Consider the following 23,263-nt stretch of genomic DNA (forward strand, 5'->3'; position numbering starts at 1 on the left):
GCAGATCTTTCTCCTCCGCGAACAGTTAATCTTGGGGTGAGGTGGGCGTGGCTTTCCCGCCACCGGCCGCTGCTATTGGGTCCTCCGAGTGTCAGCTAGAGGCGGCTGCTTCCTCCTTTGCTTTTAAATGAAGGTGCAATGGATACAGGCGCGACTCAACCTGTGGAAGCCGCGATGAACAGCTGATCCTCCCGCAGTGGATAAAACCAATCACAATGGTGACGGCCAAGTCCTGATTCCCGATCACACGCGTGGCACTATGTGAATAGTTATCGGAGGAGTAGACACAGGAGAATTATTAACAGGAAATTAGGGTTAAGGAGTCTTTTTGGGGCGTGCTATTATATATATTTTTTCGGTTTGGACCTGTCGATCATCAGTATTACAGACGGACACGCTGTGCGCTCAGACTACCTGCCGCTCTTCGCTCTGCGCTCACCGACGCTCAATTATGTTATTATCAAGTTTCCTCATTTTTACCGTCTCCTACTTTATGGCGCCTCTGTTCCTCTGTTACCTGCCTCAAGTGTCGGCACAGAAGCCTGGGTCACGGGTGAGTACATCCCTGCGGGTCTGGTGCCTCACACTTTCATGGAAGTAGCAGTTTGAAACACAATACTTGCATTAATTACGAAAGTAAAAGTGTGTCAAACTGATTAGATTCTACTTAAAATAGAATGAATGGGATAAATTACAGACTGCTGGTAAACCTGAAATATGCCGAGATATTTCTTTAATGCGCCTTTAGTAGATAAGATGTAACAGTTGTTTCACGATTTTTTTTTTTTTTTAACTTATGCTGAGTGGGGAAATTAGATGACTTTAAATCAAATGAGAAATTTGGCTTTTGGTGTTAAAGTTTCATCTGATTCACTGTTTAGAGAAGAACACTCCAAACCCAATCTCCAACTGGGCTTGTAAAGCTTAATCCCACCAATTTGCTGGTTTTACACTTTGAGTTTGGCCAAATCTAACTTGTAAAACATGAAATCGATGATAACTCACTGAGCTTACTCAACTTTTCCTTGGGCACAGCATCCCTGCTCCTGGACCTCTCCTTTTGCAGGAACAGATTTTTGTCACTGCCATGTCTCTCCATCGCTCTTTTTTTCTATCTTCAGTCTCTCACACACACTGCTTTGCTTGTTCAAGGTTCTTATTTCCCCCTGTCCAGGCACAGGGGGAAATAAGTGATGCGAAGTGAAGGGGAACACCATTGTTTCAGTGCACAGATGCACTGTAATATTTGTGGTCAGAGGCGAGGGGCTGACTCACAGGGGGTGAATATGTAATACTCTCACATACTGGAACTATTTCACAATATCTTTGAACCCCCCCAACCCCCCCCCCCCACCCCCACCCACCAATCCTCCATACACAGTGTGCTGTGGTCAAGATTGTTCTCTGGAAAGAGCCACAGTGAATTTTGCTTAATCACTTCTTTGCTGCTCCTTTTATAACTGTTTTTCTACTGTTCAAATAATGAGAGGATCAAAGTGGAGTGTGTGGCTTTCCTACAGTATATCTGGACGCAGTGCTTGTTACTTTGCATAATTTGGGGCCTGATTCAGGTGGCACCTCCTTATATAGCTACATCACTTACACGTGCTAGGGTGTTTAGAAAAACAAAACAAAGGTGAGTTTTGAAATTACGATGGCTGATACTCTGAGCTGCCCTTTTATCGTGAAGTTCTTCCTATTGTAACTTTAGCTGAAAGATTTTTTGTACCTTGCCAGGCTGTGAAAGTCTATCAGTCTCAGCTTAGGTAAACCGTTTCAAAACCACATTGAAAAAACTCCAAAATACAGGGTGGCCAGTGTGAAAATGTGGTTTTTTGGTCCTCAGGATTAAGCTTTTCATAAAAACAGGGATAACACTGAAAATCTGAGCATCTCCATCAGCTTTATCCCATCAAATTAAACTCCCTCTGCATCCCACTTCATCCTCCTTCTGGCATGAATTAGGTCCCAAGGAGCAACAGTCAGCCTGCTGAAACCCCCACTCACTCCACAGTGATTACTTCTAACATTTCTCACAGCTGCTGTAATACCATAATTCACACCCCCACTTTCCACGTTGATATCAGGAGTGAACGGCTGAGCTAATTTCCCTGCATAGACCTGCTCCTTTCTCATTTCTCTTGAGGTTCCATGATGCAATAGCACAACAATCCTCAAGACTGAGGAACACAAGTAATTGAGAGACTAAAAAGCCTTTTTTCAATTTTGCAGTTGCTGCTGTCTGTGCAGTTTGGAAGCCCAACAGCTTCTTTATTCTTGTATGAGTCCTTCAATAGTTTAACAGTGAGTCGGTGGATAAACCGTTGGATGCTAAGGATGTGTGATGATCAGTTGTAATTAATTAGTGCAACATAGTTTGTGCTTAAATTTGGTAGAATAAACATTCTGAATTATTTAGATAAAAAAAACTGATAATGGACTTAAAAACAGCTTCTTATGAACGATGCTGCCTTAATCCAGAGACAGGATTAAGGTTCATAATGAGTTAGCCTTTTTTATGAGTGCAACAAGATATTTTGTGTTTTTTAAAACCGTAAAACCAGGAATGATCAGTCTCGTGGTCTGCAGGGATCATTTCCTAAAACATTTAAACTAAGAAATCAGTTTTCCCAGCGGGAGGAAATGCTTAGCTTTTATAGAGGCTTAGCTATGCAACTTTAATCCATCTTATCAAATCAACCTGTTAGTCTCAGATTTCCCATAGGGTTGGGATGCTATGGGCAGTCTGCTTGCATAATTTGGTGACAGCATCAGTGAAGACTCTTAAAACTAAAACAAACACACAGGCCTAAGCAGCAAAGCTGCATACCTTCAGCTTGGGAAAGCAGAGCTCTGGTTCAAAAGCAGGAAAGTCTTTTTATTAGTGTGAGGTAGATCACAGCAAACATGCAGGTGTGAGTGTGCTGATGCATGCAGCGTATGGGTGCAGGTGCATGTGTGGTGAGCCGTGGAGTCTTAATTATGCTTACAGTGTACAAAGGAATGGAGGTGAAGAACGGGCCCGTTTTAAGCGAAAGAAAAATTAAACATGAAAATAGAAGTGACTATACTTAAGTGCAGTATTTACTTAAAAATTGGTCCGTGTTTATGCTATATTTAATTTTTTTTTAAGTTCACATCTGTTATCTGGAGGACATTAAAAAGAATATGGGGAAATTGAAGAGATTGGAAACTCTATCTGAGGCAGATTTAGCAAAAACTGGTCCATGAGAGACGTTATTACTGAATGGTTCATACTTATAAGTATAGGTTTTTATCAGTTAACAGCAGTTTAGCTTTTTCTTTAACTATCTGGCTTTAAATCTTATAATCCTAATCATAAAGAGAATATAATTACGCTTTTGGACCTTTGTTTTAATCTACAAGAACCAACCTAATGAAATAAAATCTAAACACATTAAGACAATAAGTGAAGCTCACAAGAGACCATTTTACAAAAACAGATTCAAAATTGGATCCTATATTTTCTATAATGCAATTAATAATACGATTACTCTCCCTTCTTGGGGAAAGCTCACTTAGTTTTCAGCATTTTTGAGTCTGTAATTCAAATCCAGATATTTAGTCAGACGAAGTCCCTGGGATAAAACGAGACATTTTTAAACTTTGTGGGTAGGCTGAGCAGCACCAGGACAAGTAAACTGGTCAAGAGCCCATTTTTTGTTTCACTGCTTTAACAAACAAGACATTTTGTTATATATACACGGCAAAGTTGTCAGCAAGAGGTTTGATACCAGCAGAATCAGACAAAGATGAAGAAAGGCAACAAATGCAATTCTGTCATTATTCAGGATGCTGAGAACTCACTCGCTTTATCAAACCCGGCAGGTCTGATAAAGAGGTAAAAGAGGTGAGGTGAATGCAGAATAGCCAATATGATAATACCCGAGGCAAACAAACCATGTAAGTCTTATTAAGAAAGTACTTTTATGGGTCAACTTAACTATCCAACTGTATTATGGCCCATTTGTAATCTTTATGCCGTTTCATCAGTAAAATGCATTCACAACATTCTCAAAGTGAAAGTGAAAACAGAATTGTGGATTCATTGAATTTAGTATGTACACAACTTAAATATTTACAGGATTAAGAGAAGTTTATTTAGTTCTGCTTTTATTCTCTTAGAGTATAATAAATCTGTGCTTAGTAACAATGAAATTTTGAATTTAATTGTCCCAAAACGTCAAAGGGAACAACAGAAAATTGCCTGAAGAAGTAGTCAATAGTAAATAAACATTGTGATAATTAGAACTGAAGAGACAACATCTGCATAACAAAGGCTATGAGTGGCAGATGGATAAGCGAGAGAGATCAAGGCCAGAGTGTGAGGACTGTTCCTTAACCATAATGAACCACTGAGATGCATATGAAGAAGAGCTGTTGACCATAATCATGCAGATGTGCATTGCACATTTCCTCATTTAGTCTTTATGAGGGGAAAAAAAGATTCCTGGCAAAGTGATAAGGTCATAGTTTGGTTTCACCGTCGTCTGTGAGGAGAAGTCATGAAGTACAAACCTTTTAGATTAACTTTGTACTGACTGTTCAACAGCAGTTTCTGATTAGGCAGTTAAAGGAAGAATCCCAGCACACAGTCATTGATGACGAAGCTTGTGGTTTGAGGTTCTTTTGTCGTATCGTAAAGTACATTTGCATGATTATGCTAGTGTTAAGCAAGGGTTAGAGGGGATCTAGGAGGTGGGGGAACCCTAGTGGTGGAAGAAAAATAAATCACCTTAAAATAAATGATTGTGTATTCTTTGTTGGCTTGTTGGAGGTTTAAGGCTCGTGTGGATTTACTTAATCTGCAGTCTATTAACAAATGCTACATGGGGTATCATACCATCAAAGTTACTCTCCAGCCTGGAGCCATAAAAGTGGAATTTGGCAAATGATACTTAAGAGCATCATCCTAAATTCAAATTGATGCCTGCTACCCTTTACCTAACCTACCAGTGAGTATGGAGACTTCAACCTACCTTGCACCAGGCCAAATCAGTCCTGTTTCTGTAAACTGTAGTTGTTTGAACTCTTGAGTATTCTTGCACAGCAGCCATGCTACACTACAAGGACAAAATACTTGAACAGATTTCTTATTCTTTAAAGTCAGGAGTTTTCAGTCCCATTGTCACAGGAGTATAAAATCAAGCACCTAACCATCTGCCTTTACAAATCAGTTTATGACTTTCAACCAACTTTAAGTGATATTTTTTTACAAATATCTCTTAACCACAGCAACTCAGTCATGAACAGTGTTGGTTAAGTTACTTGAAAAAAGTAATCAGTAACTAATTACTGATTACTTACCCCAAAATGTAATCCAGTTACTTTACGGATTACTTATTTTTCAAAGTAATTAATTACTTAGTTACTTTTTAAAAAAAACACGATTTACAACCTGAATAGGTGATAAAGCAATAGATCTTTCAGCCCAATTCTACTTTTTCTGCATAATCCATCATACAAAATGTAATCAAATGGAAAAGTCTTAAAAATATAAAATAAAAAAAATAAAATAAAACTTGTTTTATTAGTTTTAATCTTTTAACTTTATGCATCAAGCAAAAATTAAATTATATGCAACATTCTCTGACTGGAAGAAATTTGTTTAACATTTAAACCTCTTTTCTGCACATTCCAGCACATAAAATAAAATATTCTTTTGTGTTTACACTCAGTCTTTCAAATAGATGCAAGTAAACAACAGCAGAAAAGAAATGAAATCAAAGAGTCAGTGGTCCTTTTGCTCTATTTTCACCTGTAAAGCAGGAGTAGGGTAGGCGGAGGTTTGCCCTGGTGCAGGTGTGCCGCAGCGGTGAGTTGAAGAATCCGCGAGCTTCTCTGTGAATTTCCCATTACGCGGTAGCGCACTCGGTGCTTGCTTGGAAGTTTAGGGTTTTTTTCGCTGTAAAAAGTTTTCTTCCCACGCACAACGGACGCTAATGTTTTCGTCAGTTTTTATGGAATCAAACTCAAAGTCAGGTCAGTACTTCCACGCTTTAAATGCTACACGCTCATACTCTCTCCCCACTCGATATATGATCCACAGTTGATCTGCACACAGCTGTTGTCACAAACGTCGCACTCGCTTACGTCATTGTCGTGAGACATTCTCGCAAAAAAATCTGTCTTAGTAACGCAGTAACGCAGCGTTCCTACGGGAAAGTAACGGTAATCTAATTACCGTTTTTGCAATAGTAATCCCTTACTTTACTTGTTACTTGAAAAAAGTAATTGGATTACAGTACAAGTAAACAAGTTACAAGTAACGCGTTACTGCCCATCTCTGGTCATGAAGAGTCAGATCATGTGAAGTTACAGAGTGCAGTCACCGAGTGCTGAGGTGCATAGCGAGTAAAAGTCGCCAGCCTTCTACTGACTCAACCTCCTCAATTAATTAATTAACATCAGCACACAGACTGTGTGCTGGCAGGTTCATGGCATGAGTAGCTCCTGTTGGTGTAAGGTGTAGGTGGCCAGGTACTTTTGTTCACATATGATATTTTAGTGAAACAACAAACAACACCATAAAGACATATATGAATACTCCAAATTGCTGTATATATGTATACCATACCCACACTGGATTCTTTATTAATGACAGATATTCTAAAATATTGTTGTAGTTATTAAGGTTCAATTATTTTTATGCAAGAATGACTTAGCCATAGTTCACTGCAAAACATTACAATGTAGCGATTAGAGGTGGAAAATTATGGTAGAATTATTTTCTCTAATATTAAAAAATAAATAAATAAATGGCCTTATCTAACTTTCCTGAAAAAAAAATTTCAGGAAAATAAAAATAAAACAGCAGGGAAACGGTGGTGCAGTGGTTAGCCTCACAACAAGAAGGTCCGGTATTCAATTCCACCATCAGTTCAGTGTTTTTCTGGAGTTTGCATGATCTCACCATGTCTGCACAGTACTCCAACTTCCTCCCACTGTCCAAAGACATACAGTTAGTGGGATTGAGTTAATTGGCAATTCTAAATTGCCCATAGGTGTGAGTGTGAATACCTGTTCTTCTCTATGTGTTAGCTCTGCGACAGATCGGCGACCTTTCCAGGGTGTACCCTGCCTCTTGCCCAAAGACAGCTGGGATAGCTGTTTTAGCAGAAGAGAATGAATGGATGGATATTGCAGCAGAATATAATTATTTTTCTGGCGACATCAATGATCTTATCTAGTCACTTGAAGGTTAAGCAAAAAGAATATCATATTTAATTTATGTTAGAAACATACGTACATAAGAATGACCTTGGGTAATACCAGTCACGAATCCCACCTGATTAAAATGATCCATTACAAATGGTTTAACAAACTTTTATGGAAACCTCTGATTTTGACACTCATAAGCCAAGATCTCATGTGACTGCACACCTAGGCTCCATCTGACACTAACAGATTGCTTTAATAGTGACTCAACAAGTGACCAATCAAATTGCTTTCATATGTCAATTCCCTCTCATGCCTGCATGATCATCAGATACATTTCATGCTCAATTTCATGGCGTTCTAATCAGTATAATGAAAAGCAGCCTTAAGTTTGTTCCAAGAATCAGGCCAGTGTGCTCCACTCACGGATCACTGCTACTTAATTCAACCTCGCTTTTCTTTTGCAGATCCTCGTGATCATTTTGGTTTGCATTTATGCAATCTATCCCACTATGGGAACTTACTCTATGTAAATTTGGCCTTATAGTGACAAACACAGACTCTTGTTTGAGAGGACTACTGCTTGTTGAAAGAGTTATGGCTCTCTGTAATCCTTTTGATTATCAGGATGGCAGAAACACTTCCTCTTCCCTATCAAACTGGTTCAGCAGATTAGCTTCTGCTCTGCCTCGTATTTAAGTTTCCTTTGATTTAAGTGAGTGTGTGGTCTCAGCGTTAGTATGCAATGGCGACATGGAACCTATTGTAATGGGTGACGGGCACACACACATACACACGCTTCCTGGGAACAGCAGAGACAGCTGACTGTTCTTTAGCCAGGATGTAGCATTAGTGACAAACAAGGAATGTTGTTAATCAGATTTAGAGCCATTTCCGAAAAGGAAGAACATGTCCCCCCTCCTCCTCCTTACTTATACTTTGATTTAGATTTCTTCATACCACTTCAAAAGAAAAAATAAGGATGTTTTCAACATTCATTAATCACGTGTTTATGTCCTGGCCATCATCAAGGGGAAATCTGATTTCAGGATGGTGTGGTCGTCAACTCTTTATTTACTGGATAAACTAGATTTTCATATTAATAGATTAACAACAGTAATCAGACCGCAGTTGCTCATGATGAGCCCACAGAGAATCAGGACTATTTCTCCATTTATAACACATGTTAACAGTAAAGTCGCAGGTTTTCTTTGTTTTGGTTCTTAGGCGGAGGCAGAAACTTCATCTGCCTGCAAAGGTTATTGGATTCAGTGTTTGTATTCAAGTTGCTTTCAGTCTTTACCTCATTGCTCTGCAGCTTTTCTACAAGAACATTTTCCAAAACTAAAGGAAACAAAGGGGGAGGTGCTACAGTGGAACAATTATGCTTAATTTGAACTCCATATTTTTTATTCTTGGACTCTCCAGAATAACTTTTGATTTAGTTCTTTTCCAGTTATGTTTCATTTAGGAGACCAGTTGGTGATTCTTGGCAACTATGTGTATGTAACCAGCAGCAATTACTTTGAAAAAGTAATTATAGTTACTAGTTACTTCTTCAAAAAAGTAACTGAGTTAGTAACTGAGTTACAAGATTCTAAAAATAAGTAATTACTTGAAAAGTAACTATTGCGTTACTTTAAAAAAAATGTTTAACCATGGGGTCCAGGTTATAATTGGCCATTTTTAACTACTTTTGATGTTTCCTCTACATTTCACCTTTAAAAACTATTTACTTTGCCTTGTTTGGTATCATCCTTTTCAGCACAACCTCACGTGCCTGAATTTACGTTTATGTTTTCATTTTGACATACTGTATTAACACAATTGATCTAAAATCAGACAAAAAACATAAAATCCGAGTAGAAAAAGTGATATTTTTACTGTAACAACCACAAACATGTTTAATGAATCATATTTCATAACTTTAAATGCAAATATAAATGGTCAATTTTAAAATCATATGCACAAGTTTTACAAACAATAAGATGCCACACAAATTATTTGTGCCACTCCAAAAAAGGTGTATCACTCCTTTTTCTACCTGGAGACAGCAGTCACATCATTGTTCTGACACACAACACAAAACTATCCACAACACTACACAATAATTACACAAGACAACACATTAACTACACACTCCAAACACGCTAAACGTCACAAATCTCTCACATCTCAAAACGCCCTCTCTCTCTTTTTCTGCTGTCTTTCTCTCGCCGTCACTCCTCAAACTTCCTCCTCTTCCTAAACAACCAAAAGTCATGTTGCCATATCATTTTTGATTGGTCAACATGGTGCACTTTTCCACCAACACGAAAGGGCTGTTTCTTGTTTTTTGGTTTTTTTTTGGTCATAAGCAGAGAGTGCTTGCTAGCGCTGTCCTTAGACAGTAAACGAGACGAAACTATTCAGGAAAAAACGCCGCGTATATATTGTTTATCGTGACTCTGGTTTTACGTGGCCTATCAACACAATTTAAAAACTGGTATATATCACCTTGTTGCTTTATCATCTTAAAGTGGTCATGTGATTGGCTTACCACGACTATATTCTTCCTCAGTCAAACAGCAGCAGTCATGTGATTGTTTTGCCCCCTTAGCTCCAGGTGTTGTGCCAAAAAGTGATTGTCGGGCAGAAAGTGATTGCCATCTGCAGGAGCGCGCGCAGCTGCTTAAAGCTGTAGCGCTCAGATTACTTACAGCTACTTCCATGCAACTGATATAAGATACAGTAAGCTGAAGACAGCTTCAACCGTCTGTTTGTTGAAAAATAGTAACGCAACCGCACCGAATTTTCTTGTTAGTAACAGTAATGGCGTTGTAACGATAGAAATAGTAATTAGTTAGTTTATTAGTTACTGAAAAAAAGTAACGCTGTTACTTGTAACGCCATTATTCCCATCACTGATAACCGGTTGGCGAGTGGTTGCTGAAGGTCGCAAAGAAGGTGCAAAACCCACTTTGTGATTACTTTGATCGCCACAGTAGCCTTTTATTTGCATGGAACATGCCCACCTGTATGCAAACACTTGCAAAGGAATAGTCAAGCAGTAATAAAACTTAAAGTTAAGTGTATCAAACTTAAGTGTGATAGAAAACCAGGAACTGAGCATGTTCACCTTCAGTCATCAACGTCTGCTAACAACCAAATATAAGGAGGTTTTTTGTGCTACTACGTTCACTTTGCAACTTCTAGCAACTGTTGCCAGCTCGTCAAGGAATACACATTTTTCACTAGTGACAGGTGGTTGCCAGATTGTCGCTGTAGGCCTGTGTGAAGGGTGGCTTTACCTTTAAGAAAACTTGCTTCATATATTCTACTCTGGATGTATGTGGGTTATGTCCACTGTTATTGACATCATACAGTTTTATCAGCAGAAAAAATAAATTCAGGTGTTTTAACCTCCTAGGACCTGGCGTCCACGTATGGGGACATCACATTTTGGGTTGTCTAGACCACAATACTAAATTTTGCTCTTTCAAATGGCTTTCAAATGAGCCATATTGCTCAAAGTGGCACAATTGTTGTTTCTCAATTTGTTTTTGTACTCAGGAAAAATGCTGCTGTGTTCAGACATCAAATAAAGAGTTATGTACATCATTACTCAATTGTAAATACCAAATAAAATAGCAAAGAGAAATTAAAAATGCATGCCATGAAAGATTTCGGGTCTTAGGAGGTTAACCACAAGGAAACGTTACTGACCTCATTGTATGAAACTCTGGCCTTGCTAAATATGGAGATCCACTTCAATAACAGGGCATATAATAGTTCATTCCCAGTCATTTCTTCCTACTGTGGATGGCTCACAGACCTTATGCCTCCTGTGTGAAAATTGTCCACCTTCTTTAAAAGCTTCCACACCAAAAAAGTGGGAGAATATTTTTAAAATGCTAAAATTGTGTCTCAAGCCTTTTTATTTAGTCAGCTGGTTTTCCTTTCTCAATACAGAGTTAAGTTAAAAAGAATGGGGAAAAGAATGATGTAGCTTTTAATACATTCCTTTTTATTTTCTACACTTTTTTAAACACTGTGTTAATTCAAACAGCATGACAGATGGCATTCACTTTATAGATTTCCTGAAAACTAAATGCTAATTATCGGACAAAAGTGATTACCTCTGCCTGTTAAAAGCCCACAACCGTACACAATTAGCTCTGTCTTTGGTGGACAACTTTCATTGGCTTGTTACCTCTGTGGTTGGCTCACTTTCATCCTTTTCCCCCATTTGACTAATCCACTTATTTCCCAGTGAGGGAATGCCAAAACACCTGATGATTAATGACACAGGGATGCATTAGATAGCCATGCATGTATGTCTTTATATATGTGTCGGTGTTGTTGTATTGTTTGTTGTTGTTGTTATGCCCGGAGGCTATAATGAGCCCATCACACGTTAGCGTGAAGCTGGCACACAGATCTCCCTCTCGCTGTTTTGCGCTCACACACATGCAGTGATGCGGACCAGGCTGTAATGAATCCATCTGTGCACGCGAAAGCCTTTTCTGTAGAAGCAGTGATGTCATTCATGTTAAGGTGCATGGTGCTGTTAGTTAATCTGATTTAAACATCTCTTATGCTATCAGGGTAAGAGCTGAGGTCATCCCTTGTTTAAAAAAAGAGGCCGCGGGCTTTTCCAAGTAAAGAGTTTGGATTATTGACTACTGTGTGTTTCAATCAGGGAAGAAGAATCAGTGAAGCTGGCGAAATTTGGACCACTGTGTTGTATAATTGCAACCATATTGGAGCCTGTATTTGTATTATGCTGGCTCAAGTTCTACACAGACTAAACAGCCAAACATCCAAAATATGCTTTCTGTGCATGATTGCAACATATTTATGTTCGCAAGTATTAATAACCAAGGCAGCTTTGACAGCAACATAACCAGCGTATCACCTTCTGTTCTGTGACGGAATAAATGGCTCTCCAAAAACAGCTCTGGAAAATATCATCTCTAATTAACATCAGGAAATTTTCTGGAAAACACATAAGAAAGCTGATGTCAATGATGCCTAATCACAGTGAAATGTCTTTAAAAATGTCAGCACTACAAATTTTCTGCAGACCGTTGGCAATAAAAATTTCAAAGCACGCACGAGTATTAAATGTCTTCAATGGACTGGTATGCTATATTTCTCAGTTTGAACAGTAACAGCATTATAGGCAGTGACTTCCAAGTGTAACATCGGGCTCAAGTACAGCGTCTTGCTTACTGGAACGCCTGGCTGCAGGTTTGAAACTTTATCTCTCTTGGCAGCTCATGAAGGGTGTTAAACAAATACAAAAAAGCTGAACTTTTATGCAATCCTCCACATAACACACAAACACCACAAGTCATTGTTTCAGTAGGTATTAAAAAGATACCACAGCTGATAATGATGAACCAAACAGCCATCCAGTAAGTTCGCTAGTTAAACGTTAGCTCCCCAAGTCATGCAGAAGTCTGTTTTCAAAGATAAACTATTTCATTTAGATTTTTCTTTTTGTTGTCGTTTGGTGAACTTAAATAGTTTTAATTATTTTTTTTAAATAATGTGAACATATTCGGCTTTGACTGGCTTCATATCTTATCTTACTAGATGTTGTCTATGTTTTTTTTCTTTTACTGAAGTGTAACCACAAATCTCAAGATTAGTAGCAGCTGCATAAACCAAACTTTCCAGTTTTACACCTTTTTAAATTCTGAAGGTTTTTTCAGAGGCCTTTGATCATGTCATTCTGAGCCTTACTTATAATGTGCCATGGTAACGCAGTGGTTAGCACTATTGCCAGAAAGATCCCGAGTTTGAACCCTGGTTTGGGTTTCCTTCAGGTTCTCCAGCTTTCTTCCAGTAGTCCAAAGACATGCATAATAGGTTAATATGTGACACTAAATTGTATAAAGTGAATGAAGTACTTCTATGAATGCATGGTTAACATGTGACATGCAGTCCAAAGTGCTTTAAGTGGTCAGTAAGATAAAAATACTACTTAAATACAACTTTTATTCCTAAAAACATGATAAGCACATATTTAGAAAGTTAATGACCCTACAAAAATAAATTATTCTGTCACCGAATAAAATCCCAAAAACAGGACTGAAAAATAATCTCTCTAATTATTATCAGGAAATATATAAAGACATATAAACATGTATTTATGAATGAAAATCTGTGCAAATTAACACATATTTAGGAAATAGTGTATTTAAAAACAACTTTGTCATACAAGAAATAATTGTCTTAATGTAAGTAATTAGATGGGAAGTTTCATGGTGCTATCTATGAGTTAATATTTTCCTCTCAGAGGGTTTGTAATACTTGGGAGATAGTACTGTGAAAAACAACAAAAACAAAAAAGTCTTGTCCTCAGGTCACTAATCAGTGCAGCTTGGTCTGATAAGTTACAAAAAGATGAAACAATACGAGAAACAATATGGAAATGTAGAGAAAGAAGTGAAGTTTAAGATCTGTGAAACTTCCTGTCCAGCTGCTTCCAGCCATAACACCACAAATTTCTGGATGTAACTGTTGAAAGCTGGGTTATATTTGGGTAATGCAGGCGCCAGTTTATGACAAGGAAGACAAACTCAAGGAATTAAAAAGACAACATCTCTGTTTCTTTTTAGATCTTTTGTTTTTTAAACTGTTCACTTTGAGTCCAAAGATTTCGGTGGTGCACTCACTAAGGCACATACCATAACTGAGAATAAAAGCTATAAATAAAATACAGTAAGCACGCAGCTCATGTTGTGCTGTGCAGCTTTTAGTTCATTTACGTCATCCCAGTTCCAATAAATCTGGGAAATAAATCAGCTAAGTTGCTGTTCAACAAACCTTCAGCAAGTCTGTTCCCCATTAAAGCATTACCTGATAAAGGTGAAAACGGGATCAACCGTTTATGCTGTGTTAACGCTTTTTTAATACTCCTAATCTGTCCAAAGAAATTAGTTCTACTAAATTAAAAACACTTATTGTAGATGTGATCTGCATATTAACTACCACCTTGGTTCTGTCTCACATAGCCAATTTTTCACTCTTTATAAAAATGATCATTTTCTAATCATATTTTTTCTTCTTTTTCCATTGCGGCGGGTTGGAGTGGAACAGACTAGCTGCCAGTGATGGTAAAAAAGACCATTTTGCTAATGCTGTAATGGTTGCACAATGGGGGTTGCATTTCACTTATTTTACAAGTGGTGGAGAGAGGGCTCGGGGATCTGTGTTATTCTGACTTCGATGCGTGTGCGAGCTTGTTCACTTGTGTGTGTTGGCGGAATGTGGCTTGTTAAATGTGAGAATGTCAATGCTCATTGTTTCCCGGTCAAGATATCAGTACCAAACCATCGTGTAACTCCCCTGGTGTTTTACCTCCAGCTAATCTTTCACCTAATCTCTTTGGTGGTCCATCAGGAGAAGCAGGATCTCGCATCTTCATAGTGTAACGAGATTTATAAAATATGCATTTCTTTTAGTTCTACTGTTTGGACATTAAAGAAAGTGCCTCTGAGTGGTTGTTAAAGTTACGTTATTTCACTCCATTATGTTGTTTGGGGATGTGGCTCTATAAATCCTTGAGTGTTGCCTGTTGCACTATAATGTTTAGGTAATTAAGATTTATGTAATTAATGTTACTTTGTTCCTTAACAGCTCCAGTTATATGTTAGCCTGTTTAATGTAGATGTGTTTGTTTGGCTGTGATTATGGAGTGTCGGCCATTACGGGCCTAACAGTTGGGGCTGTTTCTCCTCAGGAGATAATGCCAGGTCCTGTCAGCCTGGTTTATACTGTATCAGCTGATCACTGTCACATAGTCCTGGGTCAGGGAGTGACTGAAAATAACTCTAAATGTTTGTTTTTTAACTTCTTCAGGCTGTGTGATGGGTGGGGTTTATCACTTCAGGTCAGCTCAGATAATAGTCAGTAAGCCGGAGAGTAAAGGAAAGATTAAGAAGGCAGAAATTTTGTCTAGTACTAAAGTAAAAAAGTAAGTAACATTAACTGCTTTTTTGCAGTATTTAAATGTGGAGCACATTCACATTGTTTATAGTGAGACAAATGTGGAGGAATCAAAATCTGAGCCGCTGCAGAGTGTCCTTAAGATGCAGTTTGAGATGTTACTGTGAAAGAAAGCAGAGTATTCAGATTAGATTGGAAAGAGTTTAGCATGCTACAGACTATTTGATCTTCTTTCCAAAGGGTTTGACTCATCATTCTCTGTTAAGCTAGATATTTTTCAGGTGGTTGTTTTAATTTGCAGTAGTGCAGAAATGAGCTGAACCTCATTTCTTTATATTTTGTTTCCAAGGAGCCAGACACTTTTGGACATTGGCTACTTTTTCAGCCAGTCCAGTCCATTTTCAGAGGAATGTATTTTGAGTTTGTTAAGCCACTTACAAACTGACCTGTGAATCATTCGAGCATAAAAAAGGCACAGATTTTATGGTGTGAACCAGTGTCAGCATGACTATGATCCCAAACACACTGACAGTGCAGTAAAAGTATACCTTGGAACACTTAGCAGTGAAGGATTGACTTTTCCAGGGCCCAGAGCTCAACTTCTTGACACAATGTAAGAAAAGGTAGCCAGCATTCAAAGAAGAGTTTTGAAATGTCCTTCAAAAAGCCCGAAGAACTATTCCTGAACACTGCGTAAAAGGAAATGAGGCTTGTTAGAGTCGTTCAATGTCTGTTTTTGTACAGATTTATTGAAACAGTTTGCACGTTTCAGTAAATCTTTGCACCTATTTCTGATTTTCCTAGCAAAAATATATATATATAAAAAAATAAGGGTTGGGTCAAGATTTTATTTTGCACAGCCCTCTTGAACATTTCTTTACCAAATATAGTTATGTGTTTCAGGGTTCTGTGAAACGGTAATTAATATTAATTTAAAAGGAAACAAAGTACATTACAAAACTTATCAAAAGGATTTCATCAGTAACGAGTCAGCCGCTGGCTGAGGCTTCATGGCGCAGAGACAAGAGAGTGGTATCAATCATTTCAAGTCACTCTGACAAGTTAACTGATGATGTTTCCTTTGGGTCTCAGTGTTTGCAGGCCTTTTCTGGTGCATCCAGTAGATGCTTGATCAGATCGGTATGCGGGGAGTTTTTAAGGTTAGTGAATGTCTGGACTAATGGTTTCCGAGCAGGACTTTACACTGCATCGGGACCATTACCTGACAGCTATTTAAATGTTTGGCCTGATCGGTGCTGTTACATACCTTATGTTAACTTTCCAGGAATATATTTCACAAACTACTTAACAGGTTACTGTGAAGACACCGCTGTGATGCAGATAAAGCTCTAAGAGAGAAAGAACACATCACAACATTGCTCTCTGTGATGTGCTTTTAGTTTATCTTAGAATTTCAAGAGTACTACTTGAAACATACAGAACAATAACTCACACTTGATAAATTTATATGCTGTCACACTGAAAGCTAAACAATGGGTAAAATGTTCCGGTGACTGCTTGAGTAATGCTTTCCTACCCTTTTAAAGTACTTTATTAAAATAAAATCTTCCATTTATTAAAACTCTCAACTATAAATTGGGAAACTTTTCATGATCTCCTTGAGTGTCTGTTTCACCTTTACCAGAGGCGAGTGTTTGGGTGGGACGGTATGAGTAAGAACTGTGGGAGACATGGTAGAAGTGTTGATTTCCACCTACCAGACAATGCCGTCCCAATGCTTTATTATGACAGTGGAGGTAGAGTAAGTTTGTGAGTCAGTGATGGGGAGGACAGGTCAGTCTGTGGGCAGAGGCCAGACTCTTTGGCTCGTAACCTGAAGAAGAAGTTGAATAGAGCTAAATCACTTTTTAAAAATGGTTTGTTTTGGATGGTGATGTACCAGTTTAACAGTTTACCACACAGACAAACTGCTTTCCATCCACAGTCGTTTGGCTCAGGCTAGTTGACTATTTTTAATCATTTCTCCTGTGGAAGAAACAAGTAACTGCTCTCTCCTCTGCTAATGCTTAAAAAGAAAGTTGACATGGTCGCTCTCTACCTGGATAATGAATAATGGTCATATGTCTGGTTAGTCTGGGAAAAAAACGTGATATAATGCAGATACATGCTTTTTTCCAATTACTGAATAATTGCTGTCCTTGACCAAAGCCAAGAGGAAGACATGCAAGTTAAAACTTAGAATGATGTGCCACGTTTTTCTCCCTGTCTGCACGTTCTCATAAAGAGGTACGTCATGATTTAGTTTTACTCTGCACTATCTGACAAGAGCTCCTCTGTGACGGTTCAGTGCCAAGCCTGGAATCAGGTTAAACTCTCTGCCTTGTTTTAGGGGTATTTTTACAGCATGGCAAGCTGTATTTGTGTCTCTCCGAAGTATTAATCCCTTTGTTTGAATCTTACTTTACCTTGTTGTATTAAGGGTCTTCTATATGGGAAGAATCAACATAAACTTAACATTTCTGCCTTTGTTCAGACGTTCAATACAAGACAATGTTTTTAAGGGGTTAAATCTGTTACCTTCCAGTTTCAGGACATTTACTTTGGCTTCTGATTTATCTAGCTAATAATGTTGAGTATCTTTTTATATTTCAAGAAAAATCCAGTTATCTTTGCAGATAATGAAGTATCTAAATGTAGGATTATTTCCATGATAGTAAGTCTAAAAAATGTCCAAACAATCTAATTAATGTCACATTTAGTAATAAAAGCTGATTTTTTGTGCACCGTTACATATTTTGCAGTGGAGTAAAATGATTGTAAAAGAAAAAGCCAGAAAAACTCAATAGTCATCACTATTATAAATAAAAAAAAGAGCCATGTAGTCTTGAAACTTGTTCATTTGCATTGGACACTGGTGATATTAAATCACCACTTGGCAGATAATTTGCTTTTTGAATTTGGGACTCAGTTTTGGATTCAAATGTTGAGTTTTAAAAAATTTATGTTTTGACCGTCACAGCTGTCAGCGCTGGCAACGATCGTTTGGTATTTGTAAAGTGAAAAAACCCCACAGAGACTGCAAATGGATGATTTTCTGACCTGCGTCTCATTTTACTCACCGCGTTTTGGCTTTGTGCTGCAGGTTATAACAAGTTAAAATCCCGTTTTCTTTCCAGGTCACTAAAGAGAATGAAATATCAGCCAGAATATGATAAAGAATATAAAATTCAAGTAGCAAGAGTATTTTGCCACTGTGGCTGAAGTGATGCTTCAGGTTTTACCAGCATGTGTCAAGGGATGCCTATTTTTTAACCGTCACAGCAAACTGATTGATTGCAATAGTTTGCATGGACATTAATTATTCCACCTTATTGTGGTGCACCACATGCACCACAATAAGGTCACAAACTGTGGTCTATGACATGCAAACCTAATGGCATTCCAAGCTTTGCTTTGCAAACGTGTCTGCACAGTTAAAATACATTAAGTGCACCAGCTAACTATACTATAAGTGGACTCAATGTGGACAAGTAAAATAAAATTAAAAAAACCCAACTACTTCCAGTAAAAAATGGGTTTACAGAGCTGCTGGCATGACTACATACCTTGGTTTTGTGTTTAGAATTTAAAAAATTGCTTCATCATTACTAGTGAGATGACACAATTAATCCGTTGATGCATCTGCTGTTTACTGAATTTCCAATATGCATTAGTAAATTGCTGCATCTTTCCCATTTCCCTTGCAAAATATAAAGAAATGAGATGTACATCACGTGAAAAATTATTTTAGTGTAGACTTTAGTGTATACTAAAATGACCTGTAGAGGGCGATCTAGGGGCGATTGTGGCTCAAGAGTTGGGAGTTCGCCTTGTAATCGGAACATTGCCGGTTCGAGCCCCGGCTTGGACAGTCTTGGTTGTTGTGTCCGTGGGCAAGACACTTCACCCGTTGCCTACTGGTGGTGGTCAGAGGGTGGCTGTGGCTACAATGTAGCTTGCCATCACCAGTGTGTGAATGTGTGTGTGAATGGGTGGATGACTGGTTGTGTAAAGCGCTTTGGGGTCCTTAGGAAGTAGTAAAGCGCTATACAAATACAGGCCATCTAGAATAGATTAAGGTTAAGGTATACATAAGTCAAAATTCCTAGGAAGCTGTTGTCAATAGAAAATATTTCAAGTCTGATTGTACTGGCAGTTTCTTGTTTTTTTAAAGGCAGAATAAACAGAAAGTTACAGACTTCAGAGATGATGATTGTGTTGGGTTCTCACTCCTTGATAACAAGAGTAACACTAATTCAAAGCCACAGAGGAGTTTAGAGCATGTTTGATGAAAACGTCTGGTGTGTATATGAGATCCAGTTGTCTACCAGCTCATTCATGACATCAGAAATTTGGCCTAGTTACAATCTACCCTTTGCTCATGTCTTTCTGATTAGACGTTCAGAGAAAATCTGTCTCCAAGCAACATTTTTTAATGTTTTTCAAAATAATAAAAAAAAAAGTTTTGAAGTTGGAGGCTGGGGCCAGGAGGGGGTGGGGGGTGGGGGTTACAATGAGAGAAGCACGAAAGCTCAATGTAGATCACTTCGCAAATGGCCTCAGATTGTCTGATATGAGTTGGCAAGTGAAGGTTGGAAAAGTGTGTCCTTTTTTTGGTAAAGTACCTGCTCTTGATGCTCTGTTGGATTCAACTAGATCTCTTCTAGTCACTTTTGAGACCTTGGGTATGAAACACATTTGATAAAAGTTTTAATCTGCAGGATATTTTTATTTTCTTTTTGTTTTTTTTGTTTTTTTTACCTTTAGAATAAAAAAAAAAAGCTTAATCATCACTAGCGAGATGACACAGTTGCTTCTTGTGTTTTCATGTTGGAATACTGAAAATAATTTCAACAAGAGTTGGCTCAGGTACACAACTGGGACACTTCCCATAGCAGAGGACTCTGTTGCTGCTCAGTACACACCTACTCTCTCCACTCACTAACACAAAACTCCATCTTTCTGGCAAAGTTTGTACTCCCCTGAAATCCTTTAGAGCTTAAATATATCTGAGGCATCTGTAATGCCAAGGACCATTACTGCTGTCAGAAAGGAGGCCGTGTTCCAACAGTACAGTATAATTGACTCACTAATAGATCATGAGTGATCTTGGGAGAGGGGAAGAAAGATTCCTATTGGAGAGTGTGGTTTGGCTACTTTGAAACTTAATCAACGTTGAACCTGTCTTCAGCCAAAGATCAATTACATAAATTAGCCTCTAGGTCAAGCTTCAGTGCAAAACAATCTTGTCACGTCGGCCTAAAAAAAAAAAAGCAAGGCAGCAGCTGACAAGTGTTTGAGAAAAACAGAAATGTTTTGAGCAAAATAGGCAAGTGACCCGTGAGTCCAATTTGTATGTTAGTTTGGCATAACCTCAGATTCAGCTGAATGCTGCCTTTGTTCAGACATAGGGGAGCTAGAAAGAGTAGACGCCAAAAAGTAAGAACAAACCAATTTTTCAAGGGATGACAAAAAAGTTCCAAAGTCCCTAATCTCAAAATGTGTCTGTCCCGTTATATAAAATCTGAAGTGAGTTAAATGTGTATTGCACCAGTGTTATGTTAACATGTTGCTGTATTTGTTGTTGCAGTGGCTGATTGGAGACAGAGACAGGGACTGTGGGATCACCTGCTCAAGGACGGGGAAGCCGGTGTGTGGTTCAGACGGGCGGAGCTATGATAGCAACTGTGAATTGCAGAAGGCGCGCTGCAAAGATAAGACACTCGCATTAGCACACAGAGGCCGGTGTCGAGGTGAGAGCTAAACTCTGGTCAACTTTGTGCAGATACATGGAGCTATTTTCAGGGTGCATTCAAGAAAATTGAGATGTAGGATTCATCTGTTTTTTTATAAATGTAAAAAGTGATGATGTTTACATCAATGTTTTCCTGATGTCTGTGTTTACACAATCCATTTCTCACACATAACAGTCCACAGCTATCAGTAAAAGTCATATATGCATTTACATACATCAACGGCACACAACAGGTACAATAATAAGTCAGACACAGCACTAATGAGACGTGTTGGGATGAAGGTTGGTTGCAAAGCAGCTTGCAGATGCATAGCAACTTTAGGTTGTATAAAAGAACTGACTCTGTACTAAGATTAGCTGACCTGTGGGATTGCAGTTGAGGTTAACTTGGCCTACCTATACTGATGCTTTGCTCATTTTCTGAATCTGTATCTAGGGCTGGAGACGAAATGGATCAAAAAGAAAATCACCCTAAAAACATATGGTGTACTATAGCATTGCCATGGTAGATAGTTTGCATTGGTCTGAAATGTCAAAAGAATACAGCTGGATTTGTACTTTTAGATTTTTGATACTTTGAAATATTTTAATTGATTTTAATTTCAAGAGAGTGTGAGAGTTCTGTTTAAGTTTATTTAAGTTTTCCTTGTCACACCTGTTGCTCATTAAGGCGTGCAGAGATTTTGTATTGTACTCGACTCTAAATAGTACCTGAAAGAGTACAAAAAAGAGCATCAACAGCCAAAACCACACAGACTCTGTAACCTTTTTGTCATTCAGGTAAAAACTGGGTGTTGCCAGTGGCTCTAGCACCAACTGCCACATCTGAAGGGAGAGACGTGGAACTCAAAGGTAAGAACTGTGACACCTTAAACACTGCACACAACCTAAAATGCAAAAGCTTTATAATTCATCATAACCTAATATGGCCACTAAAAAAGCAATAAAATAAAAATTAAAAAAAGCAATAAAATTAATTTATTAGAATCTTAAATAGCATATTTAAATAACTGCAGCCTGTGGCCACAACTGAAAGGGAAAAGTGGAACTAAATGAGAAGATGTCTTTAATTTTCTGCCTCTGTGTAGCCATGTAAGTTTTTACACACTCACACACTTCCTCAGTCTCTGGATGCCAGCCACCCAGCAACAGCGGAGATTGATAGGTCTAAAGTCAAGATTGGAACCGGGCATTGTAGCCCCCTTTTTTCCAGACCCCCTTCTATCCATTAGAAAAACAGCAGTACGACTAAATCCATTTTTGGAGTGAATCTGACTCCCTTTGTGTGGTAATATGTGGCTTTGTTTCATAATACCAGTGTTGTGCCAAGGGAAGGAAAGCTGGGCAAAGCTCACGCAGCCTTTGCAGATGCAGCAGGCCTGTTCTGTTGTAATGAAAATGCTGCTTTATTTAGGCAGGCAGTTCGTGAACCAATCCTTGTTTACAACGACAAAGCCAGGCAAAGTCTGGCTGAAATGTGCGTGAGATTCAGATTAAACACAACAGATTAATTTGAATACGAGGCTTATAAATTGCTAACAAGTACAACAAACAACCGCAAACAACAACAAGCACAAAGCTGTGGCTGATTCAACCGGCAGACCTGCTTATTCATTATTTAGCTTTAAAATCAACACATTATGCATGAGGTCATCATTCAAAGTCTCTCAAAGGGAGATTTGTCTGTGTGCATACACTGTGTTTCGGCTTTGTTACAGCTAACAAGCACGAGATGACAACCTGCAAACGACTGCTGGGCTCGACTTTCTTTTTACATTTACATAAATCAGACGTATTCAGGTTGGATTTTGGGGTTGCTTTTATGTCTCTCACTACAATATTCTATCTGCATTTCTCTACAATACAAGTCTCATTTATAAATTCATGCATGGCTGTCCTCCTCAGTGACATCACCACCCTATTTTGGCCCTGTCAGTCTTTTATACTTAAAGGAGACATCATGTCTGTCTCTACTCAGGTCCAGAGATGACTTTTTCAAACTTTTATTTATCCAGGAAAAATATTTGTCAAAAGTGGAGGACTGTGGTCGACTGGTCAGCTCCCTGGTGTGACTGTGTATACATGAACGGTTGAACATGAACGCAGGTCCACAGGATTTTTGAGTGCAATAAAAACAGTAGTCGCTGACGGGAGTTTGAACCAGTGAACAGCTGGTGTGAAGCCCACTTCATTCTCTGACCTTTAAAGCCACCTCCATCTCTGTGCCCCGAGAGCAGGACAAGCTCATCGGTGCTGCACGAACAGTTTCCACTGACATTTCCAAATATCCATGTAGAGTACATGACGCACTCCTCAGCACTAACAATGAAGTGTCCATAGCCTACATCTGGCACTAGCAGTGGTCAGTGTTGAGGAATGTGTTGTTTTAGT

At 38.5% G+C, this 23,263-nt stretch overlaps 2 protein-coding genes and 1 long non-coding RNA gene across 9 annotated transcripts in view; 1 reads left to right on the plus strand and 2 right to left on the minus strand.

Moving 5' to 3' along the window:
• ccdc177 (coiled-coil domain containing 177) overlaps positions 1-23,263 on the minus strand; it is a 152,570-nt gene that overhangs the window by 16,549 nt on the left and 112,758 nt on the right. The window lies entirely within an intron of this gene.
• Positions 139-23,263, plus strand: part of smoc1 (SPARC related modular calcium binding 1) — a 52,897-nt gene continuing 29,772 nt past the window's right edge. For all 5 annotated transcript variants that reach the window (XM_085143393.1, XM_085143392.1, XM_085143394.1 and 2 more), the window contains exons 1-3: positions 139-553; positions 20,708-20,870; positions 21,653-21,724. In XM_085143393.1, the coding sequence (XP_084999519.1) occupies positions 452-553; positions 20,708-20,870; positions 21,653-21,724 (337 nt within the window). In that variant the 5' untranslated portion in view covers positions 139-451. The remainder of the gene's footprint in view (positions 554-20,707; positions 20,871-21,652; positions 21,725-23,263) is intronic.
• Positions 6,811-19,594, minus strand: LOC146495948 (uncharacterized). Of its 2 annotated transcripts, XR_014871190.1 has the most exons (3): positions 18,198-19,594; positions 16,836-16,951; positions 6,811-16,464 (listed from the first exon to the last, which is right to left on the minus strand). It is a non-coding gene; the product is annotated as an uncharacterized LOC146495948 (long non-coding RNA). The 2 variants fall into 2 exon arrangements; XR_014871189.1 differs by having other exon boundaries at positions 16,836-19,594.

Source organism: Neolamprologus multifasciatus, chromosome 19, assembly GCF_963576455.1.
Source record: "Neolamprologus multifasciatus chromosome 19, fNeoMul1.2, whole genome shotgun sequence".
NCBI classification, from domain to species: Eukaryota; Metazoa; Chordata; class Actinopteri; order Cichliformes; family Cichlidae; genus Neolamprologus; species Neolamprologus multifasciatus.